Raw genomic sequence first — 22621 nt, 5'->3', positions numbered from 1 at the left:
GAACTCTGCAATGGCAAAGGTTTTGCAGCAATGTAAATTGATTGTTTGGGATGAATGCACGATGGCACATAAAAAATCTTTGGAGGCTTTAGACAGAACCTTAAAAGATCTACGGAGCAATAATAACCGATTTGGTGGTGCAATGATTTTATTAGCAGGAGATTGTCGTCAAACATTGCCAGTGATTCCACGATCAACGCCAGCTGATGAACTCAATGCATGTCTAAAGTCCTCCAATTTGTGGAAACATGTCAAAGTACTTCATTTAAGCAAGAATATGCGTGTCGAGTTGCAAAATGACCAATCTGGAAACATATTCTCTAAACAACTCATTGACATTGGTAATGGCAAATTACCTATAGACATGTTGACTGGCTGCATTAACTTTCCTCAAAGTTTTTGTCAGTTAACTCAATCAAAAGATGAACTTATTCAGAAGGTGTTTCCAGATGTTTCTCAAAATTACAGAAACCATGATTGGTTGAGCGAACGAGCTATACTGGCTGCAAAAAACATAGATGTAAATGAATTAAATTTCAAAATTCAAGAACAAATTACAGGCGAATTGAGGATATATAAATCAGTTGATTCGGCTACTAATCAAGATGATGTAGTCAACTATCCATCGGAATTTTTAAACTCGCTGGATTTGCCAGGATTGCCACCTCAAAATCTTCAATTAAAGGTCGGATCGGTGGTTATAATGTTGCGAAATATCAACCAACCGCGTCTTTGCAACGGTACACGGTTAGCGATAAAAAAATTACTAAACAATGTGATAGAAGCAACTATACTCAAAGGAAAGTATAAAGGAGAAGATGTTCTTATACCGCGCATCCCAATGATTCCGACTGATGTGCCATTTGAGTTTAAACGACTACAGTTTCCAGTGCGGCTTGCTTTTGCTATGACTATAAACAAGTCCCAGGGGCAATCATTAAGTGTTTGTGGTATTAATCTAGAAAACCCATGTTTCTCACATGGTCAATTGTATGTTGCCTGTTCCCGTGTTGGAAAACCATCAGATTTGTTTATCTATGCGCCAGGTAATCAAACAAAAAACATCGTATACCACAAAGCACTACAATGATAATAATAATTATTATTTATGATTCACATGATTAACAATAAAGCGATTACTTACTTTTAAATCCTTATATATGTTTTATTTAATTATTTTTTATTCACAACGCCCTATCACCAGGGTGACGGTTCTGTTCAGGAGAATTTTTTAAAATACGTAGGCACAAAAACTGCCACATTACAAATCTTTTTGACAGGACGAAGTCTGTCGGGTCAGCTAGTATTTAATAAATACACGGATTTCTTATATTATTCATTGTTAAAAACACTCATAGGTGATTCAATTTAAATTTAAGAAAAAGAAACAAATAATTCAGAAAATGATCTCCACATTTGACGTGAAAGATAAAACTGAAAATATATAAAAATGTGATTTGACTTCTATGCATTAGACTTATTGATTATTAGTATATTAAGCTGCTCATTGATGCTGTGCCTTTAACTATAATGTTCAGTCTTTTTGATCCATAAGTGATAAGATATTATAACTGTATCCTCACTGCATATTCACTAGTTCTTGTAAACTTCCCGAAACCAACTATTCAACCTCTCTTGATGTTAGTTAGCTACCTATATTTTCACTCTAGGTATAATAAATACTTATGAAATCTTCTAAGACAATAGTTGAAACCATTATACTCTTAATTTTGATATCGAATTGATATGATTAGTGCAGTAATCGTGCAGCAAAAAGGTAATTGAGTAAAACCCGGAATGTTCCAACTGATTGTGCTCAAATTCTAAGATGTTCAGTTGAAATAATACACTGTGGAGCAAAAACTAGTGTAGTTCAATTATTCAGTTTTCACAATAGGTTCGAGGGAGCATGATGATTTAGCTGCTCTTAGTATATTTTGTGTAATTTTACAAAAACAGATCCTTCACTTCTTTGCTAATACAAGTTACGTTTCTTCACTTACCACGAACAAGATTCTAATACGTACGTTGTAATATCAAATAAATCTACTATCACTGTATTTAACTTCACCTGAAGAAACGAAATTCAGATGAAACTAAACCTGTGTGATAGGTCTAATCTTGTATCAAGACTATGATATGTACTAGATATTATTGAAATGAAATGATATCTTTTGGATGGTTAGATTTCAATATCTCTAAGTATCTTCATAAAAACCACAATTAAATGAATTTTTATAACATTTCGTTTGTAGAACAACTATCAAATAATCTTTTTTATAATAAATTTTTAAACGTACCAGCCCGTTTCATTGTATAGAAAAATTATCAGAGTATGAAATTAATTTCTCTCTTCATAATTAATATTAAGTGATAATATCTACCATTAAATTCATCGATTGTTCTTTATTGTGTTTATATACTTATTTCATGATACTCATTAGATAACATTTTATTAATGGGTAGCAGTAATTGAAAATATTTTTGTGTATTTACTATAGTTGTCAATTGTTTTGAAAATATTGTTTTCTTGGAATATATTTATTGTAATTGCTTGTAATATTAAATCTATTTCATATCAAACAACCTACGTATGCCAAAAATATTTTCAGAAATTCAAAATTAATATTTCTGCAGAGCTTCATATTCAAGATCACTGAAAGATAATAACTTTACCAGATCATTGTGAAGATAACTTTGTGTATTGCGGCATATTACTTTGTCTATTGTCCCCCTATTGTTGATTAAAATAAGGTGTTTATATAAAAGTAAGCTGCTAAACTTTATTTTTTAGTTAATGTTCTAGATTATTCAATTTCTTTGAAGGTAGTACAAATATAAAAAACTTCCTTCGTAAAAGTTGTGGGTATTAATGAAATCTATTTAACTAGAATTCTTAAAAATATTTAGGGTGGTTCAATGATTAAAACTTTTCTAAACATTTCTAATAAACATTATCAAACATATATGGCGAAATCAATTAGTTTCAGAAATAAGTTGAGTTTAAGTACACAAATACGAAAATGTCATATGTTACCTTCATTTTAATTATAAGCAAAACTTCACTAACCAATAACCTATGTGAATAAGAATAGTTCAAAGATTCGAAGAAACCGGATATTCCAAGAGACCAAAGTCAGTAGTTGATCATGAAAAAAAGCAAATTATTTCAGTTTGTTCAACACAATTCCACCTAGGACGGTATTTGCAAGACAAGATAAGACAGGCAGACAGTTTGCCTAAAGACGTCAAGAACTTTTTTAAGTGAAGTGATGAATAAACCAAGGCATGTATTTCGAACTGCTGGATAGGTCAAAGAGACGTCATAGAATGGCTCTCTAGGACGCCAGTCTTAACATAAGAAGAAACATTATTACCAAGCGTTAAAGGAAAGAAGAATATTTTCAGCATTTAATTTAATAACGACTTACCTTACAATTGAGTGATGCTTTTTTAAAGTTTAAAGTACAACTTCAAATTTGAAGTCATCTTCCCTGATATGCGATACATACAAGATGAGAATCTCCTAAACCCAAAAGGGTTCGTTACATGTACAGGTGGGTCAAAGATACACCTGTGAGAAGGAGCAGCTTTTTGTAGCGATAGGTCGAGAATGGAGAGGATTTCAAGGTGGTAAAATATTGCATTGATTAGCTTGAGATTCTGATGTCCAGGAAAATAAAAAGGCAAATGGGTTATCTAAAAGTTCAATATGAATGAACAGAAGAGGTATATTAAGCTTTTTGAGGGTGAGGGTGGCAACTCCCGGCATGCCATACACACACACACACCCTCTTCATGTCATCCATGGTACTGGGGACAGTCTTTCGAAAGAAATCAGTTCATCATCGGTTTTATTATGCAAAGATGAAGAGAAAACCTCAATCCACTTATCGTGCAAAGTTCCTCTTCGTGGTATTCGATAGGACGTCCTAGGAACGAACTTGGGTATCGAAATCAAGAAGACAGGATTCGTCGGTTTGCACACGAAGTAGGTCTCCATAATCTGCACTCTAACCAGACCACAAAGACTGAATTTCTGATTGATATAATATTGTATCGCATATAGGTGCTTAAACTCAAATATTTTATTTGGATTTGAAAATATGCCTTGTTTGGAAATTTTCCTTAAGATTTTGTAAGATTATATAAAAACCATACCATTAAATTAAAAAAAACTTTACTAGAAGATGAGAAACGCCATTTTCTACTAAAATGGTAAAATAAGTTAAGAAGACATATTATCAATCAACAACAAACAAAAATAATAAATTCTGTCTTAACCATATCTTCTGTTTTGTTTTGAGGAATGCCCAGAATATATTAGTTATTGTTAACGCTCAAACATCGGCTGTTAAGTTCCAAGATTATTAGTACTCCTGTATAATTTGTCCTTTAAGCATTTTCCATTAGATGTACAACCAGGTAAAAGTGCCAGTAAACAAGCTTTACAAATTTAAAAAATTATTTTTTCTTTGCAACCAGTTTTCTCACCAAAAAACTTTATATCTTGTAACTTGTATCTCTTTGTAATCTTTAATGGTTTATTTTAGGCTAACAGAGCATGGTGCATCATCGGCCATGTCTATCGAGCGAAACGTTATTTCAATGGTGTTTTTGTCCTGAAATTTTTCCCTTGTTATAAAAATAAAAAAAGTTGACTCCACTGTAAAACCGAGAATTTATCAGCCGATGTTATATTTCTTTCGAAGTATTAATACCGTTGGCTACTTTCCACAGCTTTTTCATTTGGCAAAGGCTTAGATCTAGTTAACTAACTTTCTTTTATGGTGATGGTAAAACTTTCAATTTATTAGGATCACGTGGCCAAAGAGAAAGCTCTACAGACGATGTCAAACATGTCGAGTGCACAGATAGTATCTGCTACCACTGCTATGCACAGCAAGTCAGCTGGCCTCAATATTGGTTTAACTCATAACCCCGTATCCTATCCTGGAGCGGTAAGTTGGTACCCCTTTATCGTGGGAAGAAAATGAATAAAATGTTCTTACTAAAAAATCCGCCGTCCTGCTTTCTTGTTTATATGTATTTTCCCTTTTATAATTTCATTTTTGTATATAAAACAATTGAAATTACGAGAAATTATTTGTATAACTTACTGGTGGGTTTAAGCTACATTATTAATATTGGTACTTTGACATGATATTTTTTGAAAATGTGATTTCTAGATCACAAATAAAATGAGGTCTGGAATTGATCATATCTTACAATAACTGTATTCAATATTTCCATCTTTTCTCATTCACTTATGTTTCATAATAATACTGCTTCGATGAACGATATCTTGATGTATCTTGATGTATGTCATAATTATATCGATGAACAAATTTTCGTTGAAGTGCAGTATTTGCAGTGAATCTATTTCGTAATACCATCATTATAAAAATTCGATATTGATTATCATATGCCACTCGCGAATTCCTGGTTCAGGTATTATTTTGTTCGTACCAGTCTCTCAACAACATGTCAAGGCCCTGGAGTTGGGTCACGTTAAAACAGCGTACCACTTGAACTTATGTAACACACATTTCCATGAGTACTTCTGTACTAGCCCATTCTTCACGTGAACGATTTATCACCTTATGTTGTATCACTCTTGATAACGGGAGATATCAACAATAACAGCGGAATAACGCAAAGTGTAATAAATAAACAATAATTCAAGCATACATTCATTCTTTTATTGGAAAATTGTGTTATTTCACAACATTCAGAAAGTTGTTAAAATCAATTCCAGTCTATTGACTTGCATTCTTATATTGTTTACAAGAGGATTTTTTCGTGCAAAATAAGCATTAATTTTGTGTCGCACAGTATTATTATAATTGTGTTTATAATTGTGGAGTTACTTACTCCTTAAAAACTCTTGAAATTTCCCTAAAGATCAGATGACATCCATGTACACCCAACTCACAACATAATCTCTACTTTTGTTGGTAATTTTTCGTTCGCCTAATTAATAATTTTCGAATAAAAATGGGATTATTTCAACTGGGTGAAATATTCCTTTTATACATACGACAGAGAATATATAAAGATATATATCAAATTTAATTGTATCTACAATCAAAATAATGGTATAATGAAATTAATAATTTATTTTGTAAAAATAACACCTTTTCTATCAAATATCCTATGTAATTCCAACATTCAATACTCTCCCAGCTTCTGCATAGCTAAATAGGGAAGTTGGTAAACTAATTTCTATATTGTTTTGTTTTTTAACCTGTTAATTATGAACTCTTGAACAATTTTACAAACTTCGATTTTATGATTATACCCATAAAATCAATGTTAGATAAAACTGTTTAAATGGTGGCTTCTAAAAACTGAATTATCTGAGCTTACTTGCTGTGTGGTGGAGCTGTAACGTAGATCTAGATCTGCTGTAACGCTATACATGGGCTTATTCTTAATATACTAATGCAGAATATTTTCATTGAGTTACTTACTGGTTAATAAATGTTCCTTATAGCTTGGTTAATTTTTAATGTTGTCTTTTTTAGCAATTCTGGCAACCCGGATTACAACCTGGTACATCGCAAGAGTAAGTTTTTGATTTATTATTTTTTTACAAATTACTATATAATTGTGCAACAAACAACTAACAAATCTCATCATAACAGGCAACGAAATGATTCAAAAACAAAATAATTAATAATAAAACACTTGAATGTTTTGGATATTGCTAGAGTAATCACCACTCAACGTTTCTTCATAACTTCCCCACCATTTTAGTTGATAATTACTAGTGGGTAGACGGAGAAAAGCTTCGGTTTTGAATAGTTATTAATGTTGAAAGGTCTATGCTTAGTAGATAGGCTTTTAACATCGTTGGATAAATAAATAGAAATTTGTGAAAATAACCAAGAAATTACAAACTACAGAATGAATGTGAACAGTGTTGGTAGAGTGGCAATGAAGACAAATTGAAACTTTATTCTTCTTTAATGATAATACTAATGCCATAAATCTCATCATCTTCTAACCATAAATTGATGAAATCAAACTAATAATAAGAAATATTTTAAAATTGAGAATAATTTGAATCATGTTTACAATATTGTAATATGAAATTAATCACCACCATAAGGCATTTGTAATGATTCCTTTATTTTGTGTTTTTCTTCATGGCTTGTAACTACACACATTATACATTATTATATACAGTTTGTATACATATTTTATAATGTTTATAGTTTATTTATTTTATAGGTTTGAGAACGGGAGCAGAGTTTCCCGAAATGTATCAGCATTAGATTTTATGTAAGTTCGATTTATTGTTATGTGTATATGTGTTTCTTGTAAGTGTGAAGAAAAACTCAAAAGTAAAGTTTTTGATAAGATATATTTTCCACAAAAAAGACTATCCAGTTAATCTTTTCATTGCCCGCTATGCTATATTTGATGATATATTTAATTGCAAGTTGTTTGCAATTAAAAAATAATCAAAATCATTTAGTCTCAATGTGAGTTCTAATGACATCTTGAACATATTTTTTTTAACAATTGCAATGCACCTAGTACTGAACACACTGTTCACTGTTACCACTGCACCAATACTCACAATTATACTGTAGAATGCGCATTTCGATAACCAGAGACCAAAAGTGTCACCAGCGAATTCAGATTACTTAAACACACCTAACCTAAATCTATTTTTAACTTAAGCTCCTAAAAGTTTTTAATTATTGACGTAATAGGTTATTTCTTTGTGGTGACAGCAACAATTCTGCATTACACTAACGTTTCATTTGTTCTTTTGAGCCCTCATATTACCTGCAGCACTAGAAAGGTGGGATGTTTGGTCTGCACATACCAAGGAGCAACTGTAATGTTCCTGAATTTTCGGTTTTGTATCATTTCTAGGTATATATAATTCTTTTTTTGTACTATTGAAGTTGGTGTCCATTTTCAAACTCAGATATTATTTTAGTATAAGTTTAGTATACTCTTCTTGGTATGCGACCGTGAAAAATTGGACTGCAAGATTCAAAAGAGGTAAATTTTTCATTGAAAATGATGACCGATCGGGAAGGCCAGTTTCTATGTCAGTCCCCGAAAATATCGATGCAGTTCATGACATGATTTTATCAGACTGTTGGGTTAAAACGGATATCTGAAGCACTGAATATTTCATACGAACGCGTTCATCATATAGTTCTCGTCAATTTGGACATGAGAAAAATTGCTGCAAAATGGATCCCCAAATGTTTGAATGTTGCTTGAAAAGCGTGCAAGGGTAGAAGCATCGCGTTCGATCTGTGCTCGATTTGAAAACGATATAGACTTCTTAAACCGAATTGTTACTATTAATGAGACTTGGGTACATTTCTACGATCCAGAAACAATCGATGGAATGGCAACACTCTGGCTCTCCAAGACCTAAGAAGTTTTGTGTCCAAAAATCTACTGGAAAAGTTCTTGCTTCAGTTTTTTGAGATTGCCATGGAGAAATCATGATTGATTTTTTGGATAAGGGTAGAACAATAACTGAAGATCATTATTCGACATTACTGACCACTCTATGGGAAAAAAGTGAAGAGAAAAGACGCGAAAAGCTATCCAAAGGTGTTTTGTTTTTGCAGGATAACGCCCCTGCACACAAATCTCATGTTGCCATGCAAAAAATTCGTGATTTAGGGTTTGAATTACTAGAACACACCTCTTATTCACCAGATTTGGCTCCGACCGAATATCATCTTTTTCCTCAACTGAAAAAAAGATCGTAAATTTTCTTCAAACGAGGAGGTAATAAAAGCTGTGGAGGTCTGGTTTGCAGAGCAAGAAGAAACATTTTTTTGAAAGGTCTAGGTTGCAGGTTCGCTGTAATAAATGTATCCAATTAATAGGAGAATATATTGAGTAATAAAATATTTTGACATTGAAATTTTGTTTGGTTCTATAGTAGACTAAGAATTTTTCAATATATCCTCGTATATTTGTTTATTGATTTGAGTGTAAATTACCCATGCTTCATTTAAGTCCTAAAGTATAAATATTTCGTATACTATAACTTCTTACTCATTAGATTTTCTCTTTTTAATAAAAGACATTGACTGGAATGGTTTAAGATGGAAAATATTTCTAATTTCAATTGTTTTTACGTTCCTTTGATATATAGGTAAAAGGTATGCCCTCCGGTTGGTGAATAAAACATTCAGTCTTGCAATAACTACGTTTGTTATAGTAAGAAATTGAATCGAAACTATTGTCATATGATTATGCCGATTTATAATTGACTTGTTTGCAAAATTTATACATATAAAAAAAATAAAATGATCAGCTGCTAATATTTGTTGCAGTGTTAAACCATTTGCTCAGGCAGCATATACGGCAGGTAAACCGGCGACAGCAGTATCCGCAGGAGAAGTTGGAGCCCTTCAACCAGCACCTCCGCCAGTATGGGAAGGAAGAGCTATTGCAACACAAAAGTTGAGGCTTATAGAATTTTCAGCGTTTATGGAATCACAGAATCGAGATGAAGCAGTAAGCATTTTGTTTAATACAGTTTTTATTAGTTCCATTCACATTTAATTTCATTGTGCTTTTTTATTTGCAATTATTTGTAAATTTCAGGTATTTTAATTATTCTATCTAGCTTGGATAGAGTTGATTAATGAGAGTTTCAATTAAAAATTGTAATTATAAAAATATTTGACTGTGATTCCACATAATTTAAAATTACTAGAATTATTTTTATCAGACACAAGACTAATTATCATAACATAGTAGATATAGGAACTGTCAACTTTTTTTCTCATTTGTTAAAACTCAGTCTTGTTTCTTCAAGCATTCAGCTTCTTGAAAAGTAGATATCCAATCACTTGGGAGGTCGGCCGGGAGATCTCCTCGAAGTTGGTGTTTCATCTTTTGTCCATTTAGCAAATCGATCTTTCATCATTCTGTCGACGTGGTCTCTCCAATATTTTCGACGCAATATCGTGAATCGCTTTACATTCTGATTTCTCAGATCTTCTCTTATAGCTTTGCTTCTCATTTGATCTCTTAAGCTCACTCCTTTAGAAGTTTTCAAGTATCCTCTGCTTATGTAGGAAAAGGTCTTAACGATTGTTTTGTATATGCGGATATCACTATCGATGGACATATATATTTTTCCATATGACGTCCCGCAGACAGTCAGATATTCTTGAGGCCTTATTTACTTGGGTTCGTACCTCTTATTGTAAGTTTTTTGCGCTTATGTTAAAAACTGTATAATTTATTTCATATGTAGCAGGGACAACTTGAATTGCTTAATGTCTGTGAATTGGAATGGAAGATTGTATAAACAAGATAGAAATTTGACGAAACGTAAACAAAAAACAATATGGCCTAACTGTAAAATTACCATTGCCTACCATCCTTGACTATCCTGTTGATCAGACAACGTCATGCATGGTCTTTAATATGTATTTGCAAAGAAAATACTTTAGCCCATAAAAAACATATCTTCATAACAAGATTGTAGCAATAAAATTGGAATTACGCTGACACTTTGTTTTGTTATTTCAGTATCAGAAACACCTTTTCGTACACATAGGAGGACCAGCATCGTATTCAGATCCCATGTTAGAGGCAGTCGACGTTCGACAGATTTATGACAAATTTCCAGAGAAAAAAGGTGGTTTGAAAGAGCTATATGACAAAGGACCTCAAGCCGCTTTTTTCCTCGTTAAATTTTGGGCAGATCTAAATTCTAATATCCAAGATGAGACTGGTGCATTTTACGGGGTTACAAGTTCGTAAGTATTCTTATTTACGTTTATATTTCATTGTACTGGTTTTGTGGAATCTTAATTTTATATCATTAATGTAAAATTAAGATATGAGATATGATCTACTAGAATTTAAAGGTGAATTTAAGTTAACAACACAAGCAAATGTGTTTCATTGGTATAGCGAATTTAAAAGAGAACTGAAAACGCTTAATGTTGAAGCTGTTCTCCAGTTACTGTTAAAAATATTGTGAGATTGAAACATAGGATCCAGAAAGAAACAAGAAATGTCTATTAACTATCTACGTTAGTTCCTTAGAAGTAAATACAATTTTACATGATCTTGTGAAAAAAATTGGTACCTGTTGGGTACTAATACGGTTAACAATTTCCAAAAGGCAAAGCAAGTAAAAATCACACGGGAAACGTAAGAAATGATGAATAATTATGGATATATTATTTCTAAAATAGAGTAGGAAATGAAAAAAACATACATTTTATGATATTCCTACCCGTAGGAGAACTGTCCGTGGATTTAGCCATGAGTGATTTCCGGTTATCCTTTAGACGAAAGACTTACGTGGTCCAAATTTCACAGTAGTGTAATAATATAGGTGGTAAATAATTCGAATATAAAAGATATTATTTTTTCTAAAAACACTGCTTAAGGTTTTTTATATTTTAAAATATGTATTATAATCTTTCATATTTGACCTATATTATTCGGTATTACGATCTCATATTATTGAATTTTTAAGTCTAAAGAACATAATGCAATACATCTAATTATAATTGTAGTTGATACTTTGATCTAAAAAAATATAGTTGAATATATAATTAAGGTTACAGATACATTTATAAATATCAATCTAAAACCATTTATACTCGTTATAAATATTACATTAATATTAAATATTACAACTAATCTATACTCGTATCTATATTATTATAATTGATATGAACAGATAAACAGTTTAATAAATACATATTCATTGAATTATTTCTTATATCTCATTAGATAATTACATTCAAATTTTTCATTATATTTTTTTCTATAAACTTATTAAAAGTAAAAGTAATTTATCATTTCTTTTTTTAATTATGAATGAGCAGAACTCTCTTGAATAGATTTATCATCTCTGAAGGTGAACAATATTTAATGTAGCTTTGGATGACAGATATATAAACATGTGTGGTCGGTAAAATATCAATTTAACCACACATTTATCGATGTATATAGTAGCAGAGCCAACGCGGGAATTTTATGCAACAGTCTTGTCGAAAAGAATCTGTTTCAACACTCGTACAAGTTCACTGTAACATGATGGAGTGGGAGGGTTATAAACTTAAAATTTCTGCATTTACATTCTCGATTGGATTTGATTGTTTTCTATTTAGAAGAGAATAAGAAAGAATAACTGATAGAATATACTCTGCTAATTTTCACAAACCCTTATTCTGTACTTCTGATTCTGTCACATAGTACAACTCCTTGAATGAATTATTGTTTTATCACAGTTTCATTTGATAATATTTAATTTAAAGGTTTTCATACTTCTCACATTTGGTTTTTGAAACAAAAGAAATACAAAAAAATTATTTGTATCAGATGTTTTGGAAAACCCTTAGAATGAACGTCAGATTTGGAAGTAGAATAAAACTGAGCCGTTTGTAAAATCTGACGCAGTCCGGTATTCCCAAAATGCTTTTTCTAATATTTTCAAAATAATTCACAGTCCCTGTCACTTTCAACTGTTTGGTCTGGACTTAATTAATGTTTGACGTGCTTGACAAGATTTTTTTCATTTTTGTTTTCCACACACATTCGCTGTGGGAATCAGCAGTTTAGTTTACCTCTGTTATCGAAGACACATTAGAGCACCTAAATATCAATATCTCAATATTTACATGTGCTTGTTTTTTGGTTTTCATAAGAAACTTTTTCCTGTCATCTAAACTTTCCTTTTAACCTATTAGGCTTCTTTACTAATACACTTTGATGTGAAACCGAAATATTTTCAATTGAATATTTTTTTCAAATTTTTGCAGATATATAGCTACTGAGTATTTTTAGAATAACAAAAGATCAATTTAGATGTTTCAAATGAAAAATTATCCGGGTGTCATCTTAATTAATATACTATTATTTTACAGAAGTCGCTAATGCTAATATGTACATTCCATACGTTTTTCTAGAAGTATCTAGTTCTCGTATAATTGTCCTTAAAAAGGTAATTTAAATTACGAGTTTAGTAAAGAGTAACAACTGTTCAACCTACTTGTAGTAATTCGTTAAGAGGTCCACATTTTATACCCTTGAGGAATGGAGAATTATTTAACAGTTAATATTAATCATTATGGAAAAAGTAATACTTTCCATATTATAGTAGTCGTTAAAAAAAGTTTTTTGCGATACCCTTTGCGAAAACACTGGGAAAGTTTTTTTTATTGAAAACAACACGTACCTCTACACGATCCATGTTAATTAAATGTTAACTATTGCAAGAGCACAACGATTTGTTTACAAAAGATGAAGGACAGTAACAATTCCTTACCCAATTCTTAGATGATTATAGAAAAGAAGATATTAATTATGCGAAAGAAAGCTTACTTAAGGCTTTGAGTATCTAAATATTCAAGTAACGTTTGTACTAATGTAATTTTAAAATGAAAATATCAATTTGAATATCTTTAATTTTTTTAATTGATAAACTAAATTAACTGGGAGAATTTTTGAATTAAGAATTTTGTTTGTTGTTATTTTCATTAAATATTATTATTTTTATTGATTTGAATTCTATTGATATATTGAATCATTTCTTATATATCGAATAAAATTTTTATTTTTCCTGAAAAATTCTCAAAAAAATGATTATACTAAAAGATCAACTTAGATCGTGTAGAGGCATTTGAATAAAAAAAGTCCAGTGCTTTTTCGTCAAAAAGAATTTTTTTATGGGGCTTCGCAAGAAATTTAATTATCAACGACCACCCTATTACATACATATTCTTATAACTTAACATTAGTTAAATAGTGTATATTAATGGAATTTAATTATTCCCTTAAAATTTTGAAATGATGAAGTGCATATGGTGCAAAAGAAAAAAAGATTTTGGAAATGTGATGATAGCTATATCGCTTATTTTTAGGTATGAAAGTAACGATAATATGACGATAACCTGCTCCACGAAAGTATGTTCTTTTGGAAAGCAAGTCGTGGAGAAAGTGGAAACAGAATATGCTCGATACGAAAATGGACGATTTGTATATAGAATTCATCGAAGTCCAATGTGCGAGTATATGATAAATTTCATTCACAAATTAAAACACCTACCTGAAAAATACATGATGAACAGTGTATTAGAAAATTTTACAATCTTACAGGTAAGTATAGGTACATTTTGTCTTTTAGGGCATAGTGAAATTATTTCTGAATAGAAATACAATTATCATACAGTTTACTTTGTAATTGTATTTATCAGATGCTGCTATCTTGAAACGAATAAACAAAACATACACGCTGACTCAAATACAATAATAAATTATAGATTCATTGATTGATCATGTTTTCTCAAAGTATAATTTCGTCCCTGCCAAATCACAAAGTTCAACGTCATATTATCTCCCAGTTTTCCCGCTTACAAAATTCATTCATGGCAAGAATACCAATCTGAGAATGGGAAGTAATGTACCTTAGATGATTAATATTTTGGAAAGGGCTGTCCAAAATTTTAGCTTTCTTATTATGTTGAAAGACAAATTAAAAAATAAATATTACATTGTATCACATTTTTATTAAAATAAATCAGAATAAATATTCAGGAATAATGAACAATGAGAAAGTTTAATTAGAAATCTATAGAAAAATGGGATTTATGCAAGTATAGAATTGAATTTAATGACAAAATAGATTAAAAAGCATGATATTGTTTACATGATACACCAGTTCTCTTATATTTTATGTTGAATATTACCTCTAGTTTTATACCATTGATATTTGCTAAATTATTTTTTGTTTTCCATTCACCACTATTTTTCTGTATTCTTCTCATGATGACTTAAACATTTTTTTCCTAGTCTAGCTTGATAATATGTTTTTCTTAAAATTTGATAAATGTATACCATTGTAGTCATATGCTTATTGCTTATTGATGTATTCTAACCGATATAAGAGATAAAGGAATAATCAAAATTTTTTGCGTCAAATATCGACTAAATGAATGTGATTTTTAACTATTACATTGAATAAAAAATTAAATATTCGTATATAATTTAAACGCAGTTCAGTGTAAAATTTTTGATAAAAAAAATAATAGAAAAAACTAGAGGTTTGAAATTGAACAATATTTTTTTAATGCTTAAAATCACTTTGTTTACTTTCAGGTTGTAAGTAACAGAGATACCCAAGAGACCCTTTTATGTACAGCTTACGTATTTGAGGTATCTACTTCAGAACATGGAGCACAACACCACATTTACAGGCTTGTGAAAGACTAGCAGGTTACTGGTACAACTGTAACCTATCACTTCAGTGCCTACACTCTCACAATACTAGTATTATTATCGGTTACTTACGTTTAAAAACAAACCTAGTTAAAAGAAAGAAAACACAAAACAATGTAAAAATGGTAATCAACTACATCTTGTTCTTTTTTTTTTGTTTTTGTCCCAAGCTAAACTGTATTCGTTTATATGTCTTTATGTAAACGAACTTTTTATGATAATCTTTTTAATGTGCATGCAGCTCAATCAATGAAAATGGGTAACTTAGTAATAAAATTTTTAAGGACATTACCTCTACAATTCTTTTAATTTATTGCGTTCAATAACTCTCACAAAAACACTGTCTAACGAATGTTTTCTTAACAATGTTATCATCCTCGGAGATAGAAAATAATCGAGTCAGTGTAATTGTGAATGTTGGTATAACAGTAGTAAAGAATGTCTTCAGTATGAATATCAACAAAGGTTCCAGAAATTTCAGCTTTTTTGCTTTTTGGTGATTTCGTGTCATCTAAAAGTTGCAATTTATCAAAAAGTTTATTCCAGGAAGGATTCACATTTCCAAAAAAGATGTTATCAGTACATATAAAATAGATAAAAGTACACCCAGTTACATTCATGTTGACATTAAATGTGATTCATTTATATATGTATTTATAATACAATTATTTAGTTATCATTAAAGGTAAAAAGTTAAATTTATTATTAACTGGTAGCAGGTATTAATTAATTCTTTCAATACAATACAATATATATATATATATATATATATATATATATATATATATATATATATATATATATATATATATATATATATATATATATATATATATATATATATATATATATATAATAAACGAAAACAGTTCAAGCTTATGTGTAGAATATTTCTTTTTTTGAGATTTTGAATCAGCTCAGCTATTATTTTTTATAGATAATTCTAGTTTATTTACAGAGCAGTTGTCAATTTTTCTTGCTAAATTAATTTCTACCCAAAGTATTTTAAATAAAAATATAATTATATTGGTCAATAACGTTTTTCCAGCGTGCTCATTTAGTATTTGATTTTTTCTAAATGAATTTATTTTTAACACAGGAGCAAACAAAAATTGTATCAACAAAGTTCGATTAATACAACATTTACAATGAGTTCGATTTGGACGATAATCGTTCCAACATCAAAGTATTCTCTAATGTTAGATATTCTTCAAATTTACCTAAAGCTGTAACAGTTAATAATATCAGCGTTCAATCCCTAACACAGTGTATATATTTTTTTAGTGGCTTTGATATTTAATAAATAAGCGGGAGGCAAGTGGTTCAGTTAATTAGAAACGAGCATTGCCAAATCTATTTTTGTAAAAACCTACATAAAATAACTAATATTTCGACTTATAATCTAACAAAGAAAGTTGTGTGATAGAATTATGCTCCCTAATTGGAACTATTAAAATGTATTGACTGGCTTTCTGCGGTAGCTCATAGGTCTATTATGTTTTTCATATAAGTTGTCAAGAAAACATAGTATTATGCATAACGTGTTGGTGATATTCGTATGAAAATACTATTCTTCTCTCTAGTTTCACAATAAACTATTATATACAACAAAAAAATAATCTTGTAATGATGTATTTGCAAAATTATGCAGTTTATTCTCTCCTCTCAAAAATTATTATTTTCGAACTATGTGATTAAATTTAAAGTGACATTATTTTGTTCCAATTTTGTATATTGTATAGTAACACGATTACAATTTCTCATTACACTCATAATAATTTCCATACAATATTATCTCTATATTTAACAATGATAGTATTGATAATTTTCATCTTTAATTAACATTTTATGATACTGAAACAATTCGATAGGGTTAACACTTCAGGTGTGAATCTATCTATATTTTTACCAATTATTAAGACTTTTTCAACATGTATTAAAGACTCTTCTAGTATATTCAATGGTTATGGGCACCGACTGATTATATAAACAAATATATATATATATATATATATATATATATATATATATATATATATATATATGTAGAGAGAGAGAGAAATTTTATATTAATAAAATTCCTTTCAATAATTAATGTTGTTATCGATTTAAAATAAATAATAATTATTTTCAACAATGCAAATTATATAAATATTTATACTAAATTTCTCATTTACAGTAAATTAATTCAACAAAGAAATATCAGCAACTGCTCTTTATTGTATCTTTTGCATATTATTTCTAATTTTTTGCGAGTTTTGGTTTTATTTTTTTTAGGAATATAAATAGTTTACAAAATTTTTAGGTCTGTCGATAATTTTTAGGCATCTCTAAAATGGATCATGGGACAGAAAAAAGCTATTTATTGTATAAAATAATATATTTAAAAAAAATATTAATCTGGACTATGATCTATCTACAATTTACATCTAAATCAAACTTATTTTAGTATACAACACTATTTTTTTTTAAGCAAATAAAGCACCCAAATTTATGACATTTTGTTCCAAATGATAAGAATTTAGTATTGAAGTATTATCGAATTGTTCACATCCATTATTTAAATTTTTCATTCTCATAGTGAGCTATAAAACTTGATAATCACCAATATTTGAACGTTACTTTTAGGAAATGCCTATGTGGTTTCCTTAAAACTAACTTGACAACTTTTCAAATTTATAAATTATAAATAAATAACAGAATATAGATATGAACCATATAGATATATCCCACAGCTCACTGAATAAAAATGGTCAAGTTGTAAAATTAATATGGCAAAATTTACACATAATTTTTATTTTTTAATTTTTAAAAATATTTTAATGATTCTGGGTAATTAACTATATGTTAAACAAACGTCACAAAGATGAAATTAATAATAGTCACAATGTTGATATGATCTCATTCCTGATTGGCCACCATATATTTACCTTGGTTTAGTATTCTTCAAATTTTTAGGTTTATTATGACATGTAAATTATTACAAAAGAGAAAAAATCTGTAATCTTCAGAAAACATTACATTCGACCACTGATGATCTTTCTGGTTGAAATGATTTCTAGCAAACTATAATCATCCTCTTCAATGTGTTTTAGGAGGTCCAGTTGCAGGCACTCTGGGCCTCGAATTGAACTCTTTAAATGATTTTGTTACTTTTTTATTGGTACTGAACAGTAACAATAAGTATTGACAAGCTATTATCAATAATAAAAAGTAACATTATTTCAGGTAGAACTATTTGGGAGCAACCAGATTAGGTTAAAGAAATCTCAATTTCTTAGAAATTTTACCCAAATAACAAATATGTCCTAATTTTGGTGAGTGCTGAGTGAAGTCTTAAATTATATTTTTGAACAATTATGCTTTGAAGTTCTGATATATAAACAGTGATAGAAATACGAGTATATCTAATTATCGCAAATATAGATAGATTTCGTATCAATAAATTTTTGTATAGAAAAGTTTGGTGTAGGTGTCTTTTTAGATATACATTTTTTATTTGTGTTTATTATTTAAGTAAGTTTGCTCCTTGTGATGATAATTTTTAACATTTTATATATACAAAATAGATTATATACAAATTATTTAGATTTCTATTCAATATTCTTTTTTTTTCGTTTTTTTTTCTATTGAAATAAAATACCCAGTATTTTTAGTTAATTTAGTTTATACTCCCAGAAATATTCAGTTCAAATAATTCATTATGACATCAAATGTATAAGTATATCATGTTTCATTGGAAAAGGGACTATCTTTGGAACAAATCTTTTAAATTAGAATTCTTGAAATAAAATTTATAATTTACTTCATTGAAGCAAATAAAAAACGGAAAAATACATCTACCTGATTATTAAAAAATTTTTTTTTATATATTGATGATTTTCCATTTAATTTTAACCACATTGATAACTTTTTGAAATAGTATTAATATATCTAGGGAGTTTATTTGTTTGTTAATATCGAGCACTGGAACATGACATTTATAGGTAAATTTTCAAACTGTATTGGGATTTTAAGAAACCGGGTATTTTGTGTATTCATCATTTAAAACAGATATACACCTATGTCTAACAGACATCCTCTTTCTAAATTAAAAATTGACAACATTTTTACCTTTCTGTTGTAAATTCTAAATTCCCTAGGGGGTCCCTACGAAATAGTTATTACTCATTGAATATCAATAGTAGATGATTTGGTATTTTGTGTTCCCCAGTAAAGTATTAGTCTTGTTTGTTTTCCTATGAAACAAAGTATACTCTTTGTAATTTAATATTATTTAATAATATTAATATATTGTTATTTGTAAAGTACTGAAAACAGCAAAAATACTGATTTGATTGAGCTAGAATTATTTTCCTGCATATTTCTGTAACATAGTTTTTGCCAATAATAATGTATAGGCGTAGGTGATGTGGTCCACAGAATTCAGGTAAAATCTCTTTAAGATGAAAAATACATGAATTTTGTGGAAAAACTTTTCATATGATTTGTGTTCAAATTGGCTTGAAGTTTGCCAAAAACTGATGAAACCCATTAAAAAATATTAGTGAAAATTAATTAGAGCAACCAGCAGATTGTTCCAATACTCACTGTTTCTATAATAACTACAAAAAAATTACAATAATTTAAAATTTGACTACATACAATTGAAAAATTGATTACTTTATTACTGAATAAATAATAATTTAAGGTGGTTTCTCCCTAGGCGTTTACCTCTTCATCTAACTATTTTAAGTGTCCAGATACCCACTGCATCTCGCCCATAGATTATGAATATACTCATGCACTAAGTGGGAGAAATCAATTTTTTTCAAAGTTTACCAGAAAAAATTAAAGTCAAAATTATATTAGCCTCTACCTACCATGAAATGGTACCTAACCAAAGCCACTGAAACTAATATAATTTTGTATCGCTTTATTTTTTCAACAAATTATAAATTTAAATTCATGTATCAAAAGTTTTAAAAGATATGTATAGAAAATTGTGCAGTATTAAGTGAGCATCAAACAATCCAATGAGAAAATATTCTTTAGAATTATTTTAGACCATCTAAAAATCAGGATTTGATACTTTTCAGCAATTATAAAGTTCTCATTGTGGAAGTTTTAAAAGTTCATTTATGATTCATATTTTTCCTAAATATTAACAAAACAAATCTTCTGGATGCTCTAATTTGAACATATTCGCATTAGTCTGTGCATTGTGCAATCAAAACAAAAATGGGTTGTGAAAACATCAATATATTAATATTTTATAAATGTTTATGATTATTACAAGTGGCAATGTTTTTTGATCTCTGATTTAGTCTTCGGAAATTATTTTAATAAGTGTATTGTGTAATATTTGGTAGCTTATAATTTATGAGAAAATAAACGACTTTGGACAAAACAATAATTGATAAGGAAGTGACTATCTTGAATATATGATATAGTACTGACACTTAATGTCTTCTATGAAGATGAATATGACTATTTTTTGAGATTTAGTAGAATAAATTTTTAACACATCAAATAAGAATTGTAGCCCAACATTTTATTATTAAAATTGAAGAGAAGTGAGTATAAATGAGAGATTATTCGAAATTAACATTCCGTTATTTGCAAAGACATTTTCAGGAAACCAGCTTATAGAAACTACTGAATCTTCAACTAATCTGTTGAATAATTTCAGTCGAAAGTTATGAAGCAACAAATGAATATGAAAATTTACTTAGAAACATTATTTGAAGAAATTCTTGGTGTAGCAATATCAACTTCTGTGTAGTGTTGGATGAATTTTGAACAACCTACTTCCATATATAGCTCTAAGAATAATGAACTTTGAAATTCAATATTCATTATACTCAACAAAAAATAATTAAAAGCCTCATGTTTTTTTGTAATGAATTGGTTTTGAAGTGCCTGAATCATATCTTAAATTTCTATTGTAATTTTTATTTTCAAATAAGTTTGATTAAAAACCAACCGAATTTCTATTATACTCAATTCTCTATCGAATAGATCATTTGTAATAAAATGGTGGTGAAGCAGCCCAAACAAATTGTATTTATAAATTTAGAAGTGTCAGTGTATACAAATAATATTGTAAATATATTTCTATGAGCATAAAATATGGCGGCTAAATATTTTTCTCTTAAAACGGCAATTATGAGGTTCTTTATGAAGTGTGCTATATATTAATTGAGATTTTTATCCATATCTGGAATTGCCATATCAAAGTGAAAAAAACATTTTATGAATCTTATACTTTTGCTCTTTGTGTACAGTATTTTAAATCAGGTTTATAATTTGTATTGAAAAAATAAAAACTTAAACAGATACAGAGTTTAATTTATTCATTTTTCAATAAGTAAATTGTAGTAAGGGGTAAGTAAATGATTTTGCCATAAGCATCTGTGTGCAGATTTATTTGCTTTGTGAAGTTATTTGTACAGCCTATTATTTTCAGTTTTATCGCGTGTTTTCTTTGACAATGCAGTATTGTACGTAGATGGTAAAGACAGTGTGAAATTTGGGTTTTAACATAACGTATTTAAATTTTCTGGATGGTCAGACGCAAAGTGGTCACAACTGCTTCCTTCTGAAATTAAGGCCCGGCATAACTCAATTCAGTTCGTTGGATCGAACCAAATATATGTGGTATAAAACACCTACAACTTTAAAAATCCAGAATGCACCTACACGTTTCCAGCAAATTCTTATTCGTTTGCATTCGTTTGCAAGGTGTCATTTTAATTATTCATTAAAAATTTCATATAAGCTGGGTTTAAACAGCAAATAACTTTAATTTGCATTCAAGGGAGTGAATATAAAATTCTATTAGATGATATTGTTCTAGTTTCTACTGCCCTAACCAAGCAATACTCTCCAATTGTTCCAGAATATTCATTGGATTCTTTATGTTTTGTATTTCTATTTCTAATTGGAAATTTAATAAATAATGATCCACATTTTTTTCATGCAGTAAATAGATTATGTACAATCATGAAAACAGATTTGTGTCACACCTGTTCAAATGACGAAGTATAATTATTATTATTAAAAATCTTATTGAATACAATACATACATACAAGATATACATACGAAGATGTATTGATATCTAATTAACCTAGATCAGTTCCATGCATAAACACAATATTGCGTTACCATAGCAACGAACAATAACTTATTAGAACTGTCAGTGTAAAGTTTGACGTCAAAAAAATAAACCAGAGTTACGCAATGTAACTGTATTTAAAAGGGTTAAGAGGTAAGCAGATTTACGAAGATATGCCTAATAACCTTGGTGATCAATGTCCTTCATATGCGACCGTGAAAAATTGGACTGTAAGATTCAAAAGAGGTAAATTTTCCATTGAAGATGATGACCGATCAGGA

At 29.3% G+C, this 22621-nt stretch overlaps 1 protein-coding gene across 7 annotated transcripts in view; it reads left to right on the top strand.

Annotated features, from left to right (window-relative positions):
* LOC130896648 (protein scalloped) overlaps positions 1 to 15982 on the top strand; it is a 191404-nt gene extending 175422 nt beyond the window's left edge. For 3 of the 7 annotated variants that reach the window (XM_057804869.1, XM_057804868.1, XM_057804866.1), the window contains 7 exons: positions 4818 to 4961; positions 6528 to 6568; positions 7237 to 7287; positions 9327 to 9510; positions 10537 to 10766; positions 13890 to 14124; positions 15124 to 15982. In XM_057804869.1, the coding sequence (XP_057660852.1) occupies positions 4818 to 4961; positions 6528 to 6568; positions 7237 to 7287; positions 9327 to 9510; positions 10537 to 10766; positions 13890 to 14124; positions 15124 to 15237 (999 nt within the window). In that variant the 3' untranslated portion in view covers positions 15238 to 15982. The remainder of the gene's footprint in view (positions 1 to 4817; positions 4962 to 6527; positions 6569 to 7236; positions 7288 to 9326; positions 9511 to 10536; positions 10767 to 13889; positions 14125 to 15123) is intronic. The other 4 variants (XM_057804872.1, XM_057804870.1, XM_057804867.1 and 1 more) reach the window with 3 other exon arrangements.
* Positions 15983 to 22621: the final 6639 nt, after the last annotated feature.

This window comes from Diorhabda carinulata, chromosome 7 (assembly GCF_026250575.1).
Source record: "Diorhabda carinulata isolate Delta chromosome 7, icDioCari1.1, whole genome shotgun sequence".
Taxonomy (NCBI): Eukaryota; Metazoa; Arthropoda; class Insecta; order Coleoptera; family Chrysomelidae; genus Diorhabda; species Diorhabda carinulata.
Note: the sequence above shows the minus strand (reverse complement) of the source record. Positions and strands in the feature narration are given on the sequence as shown.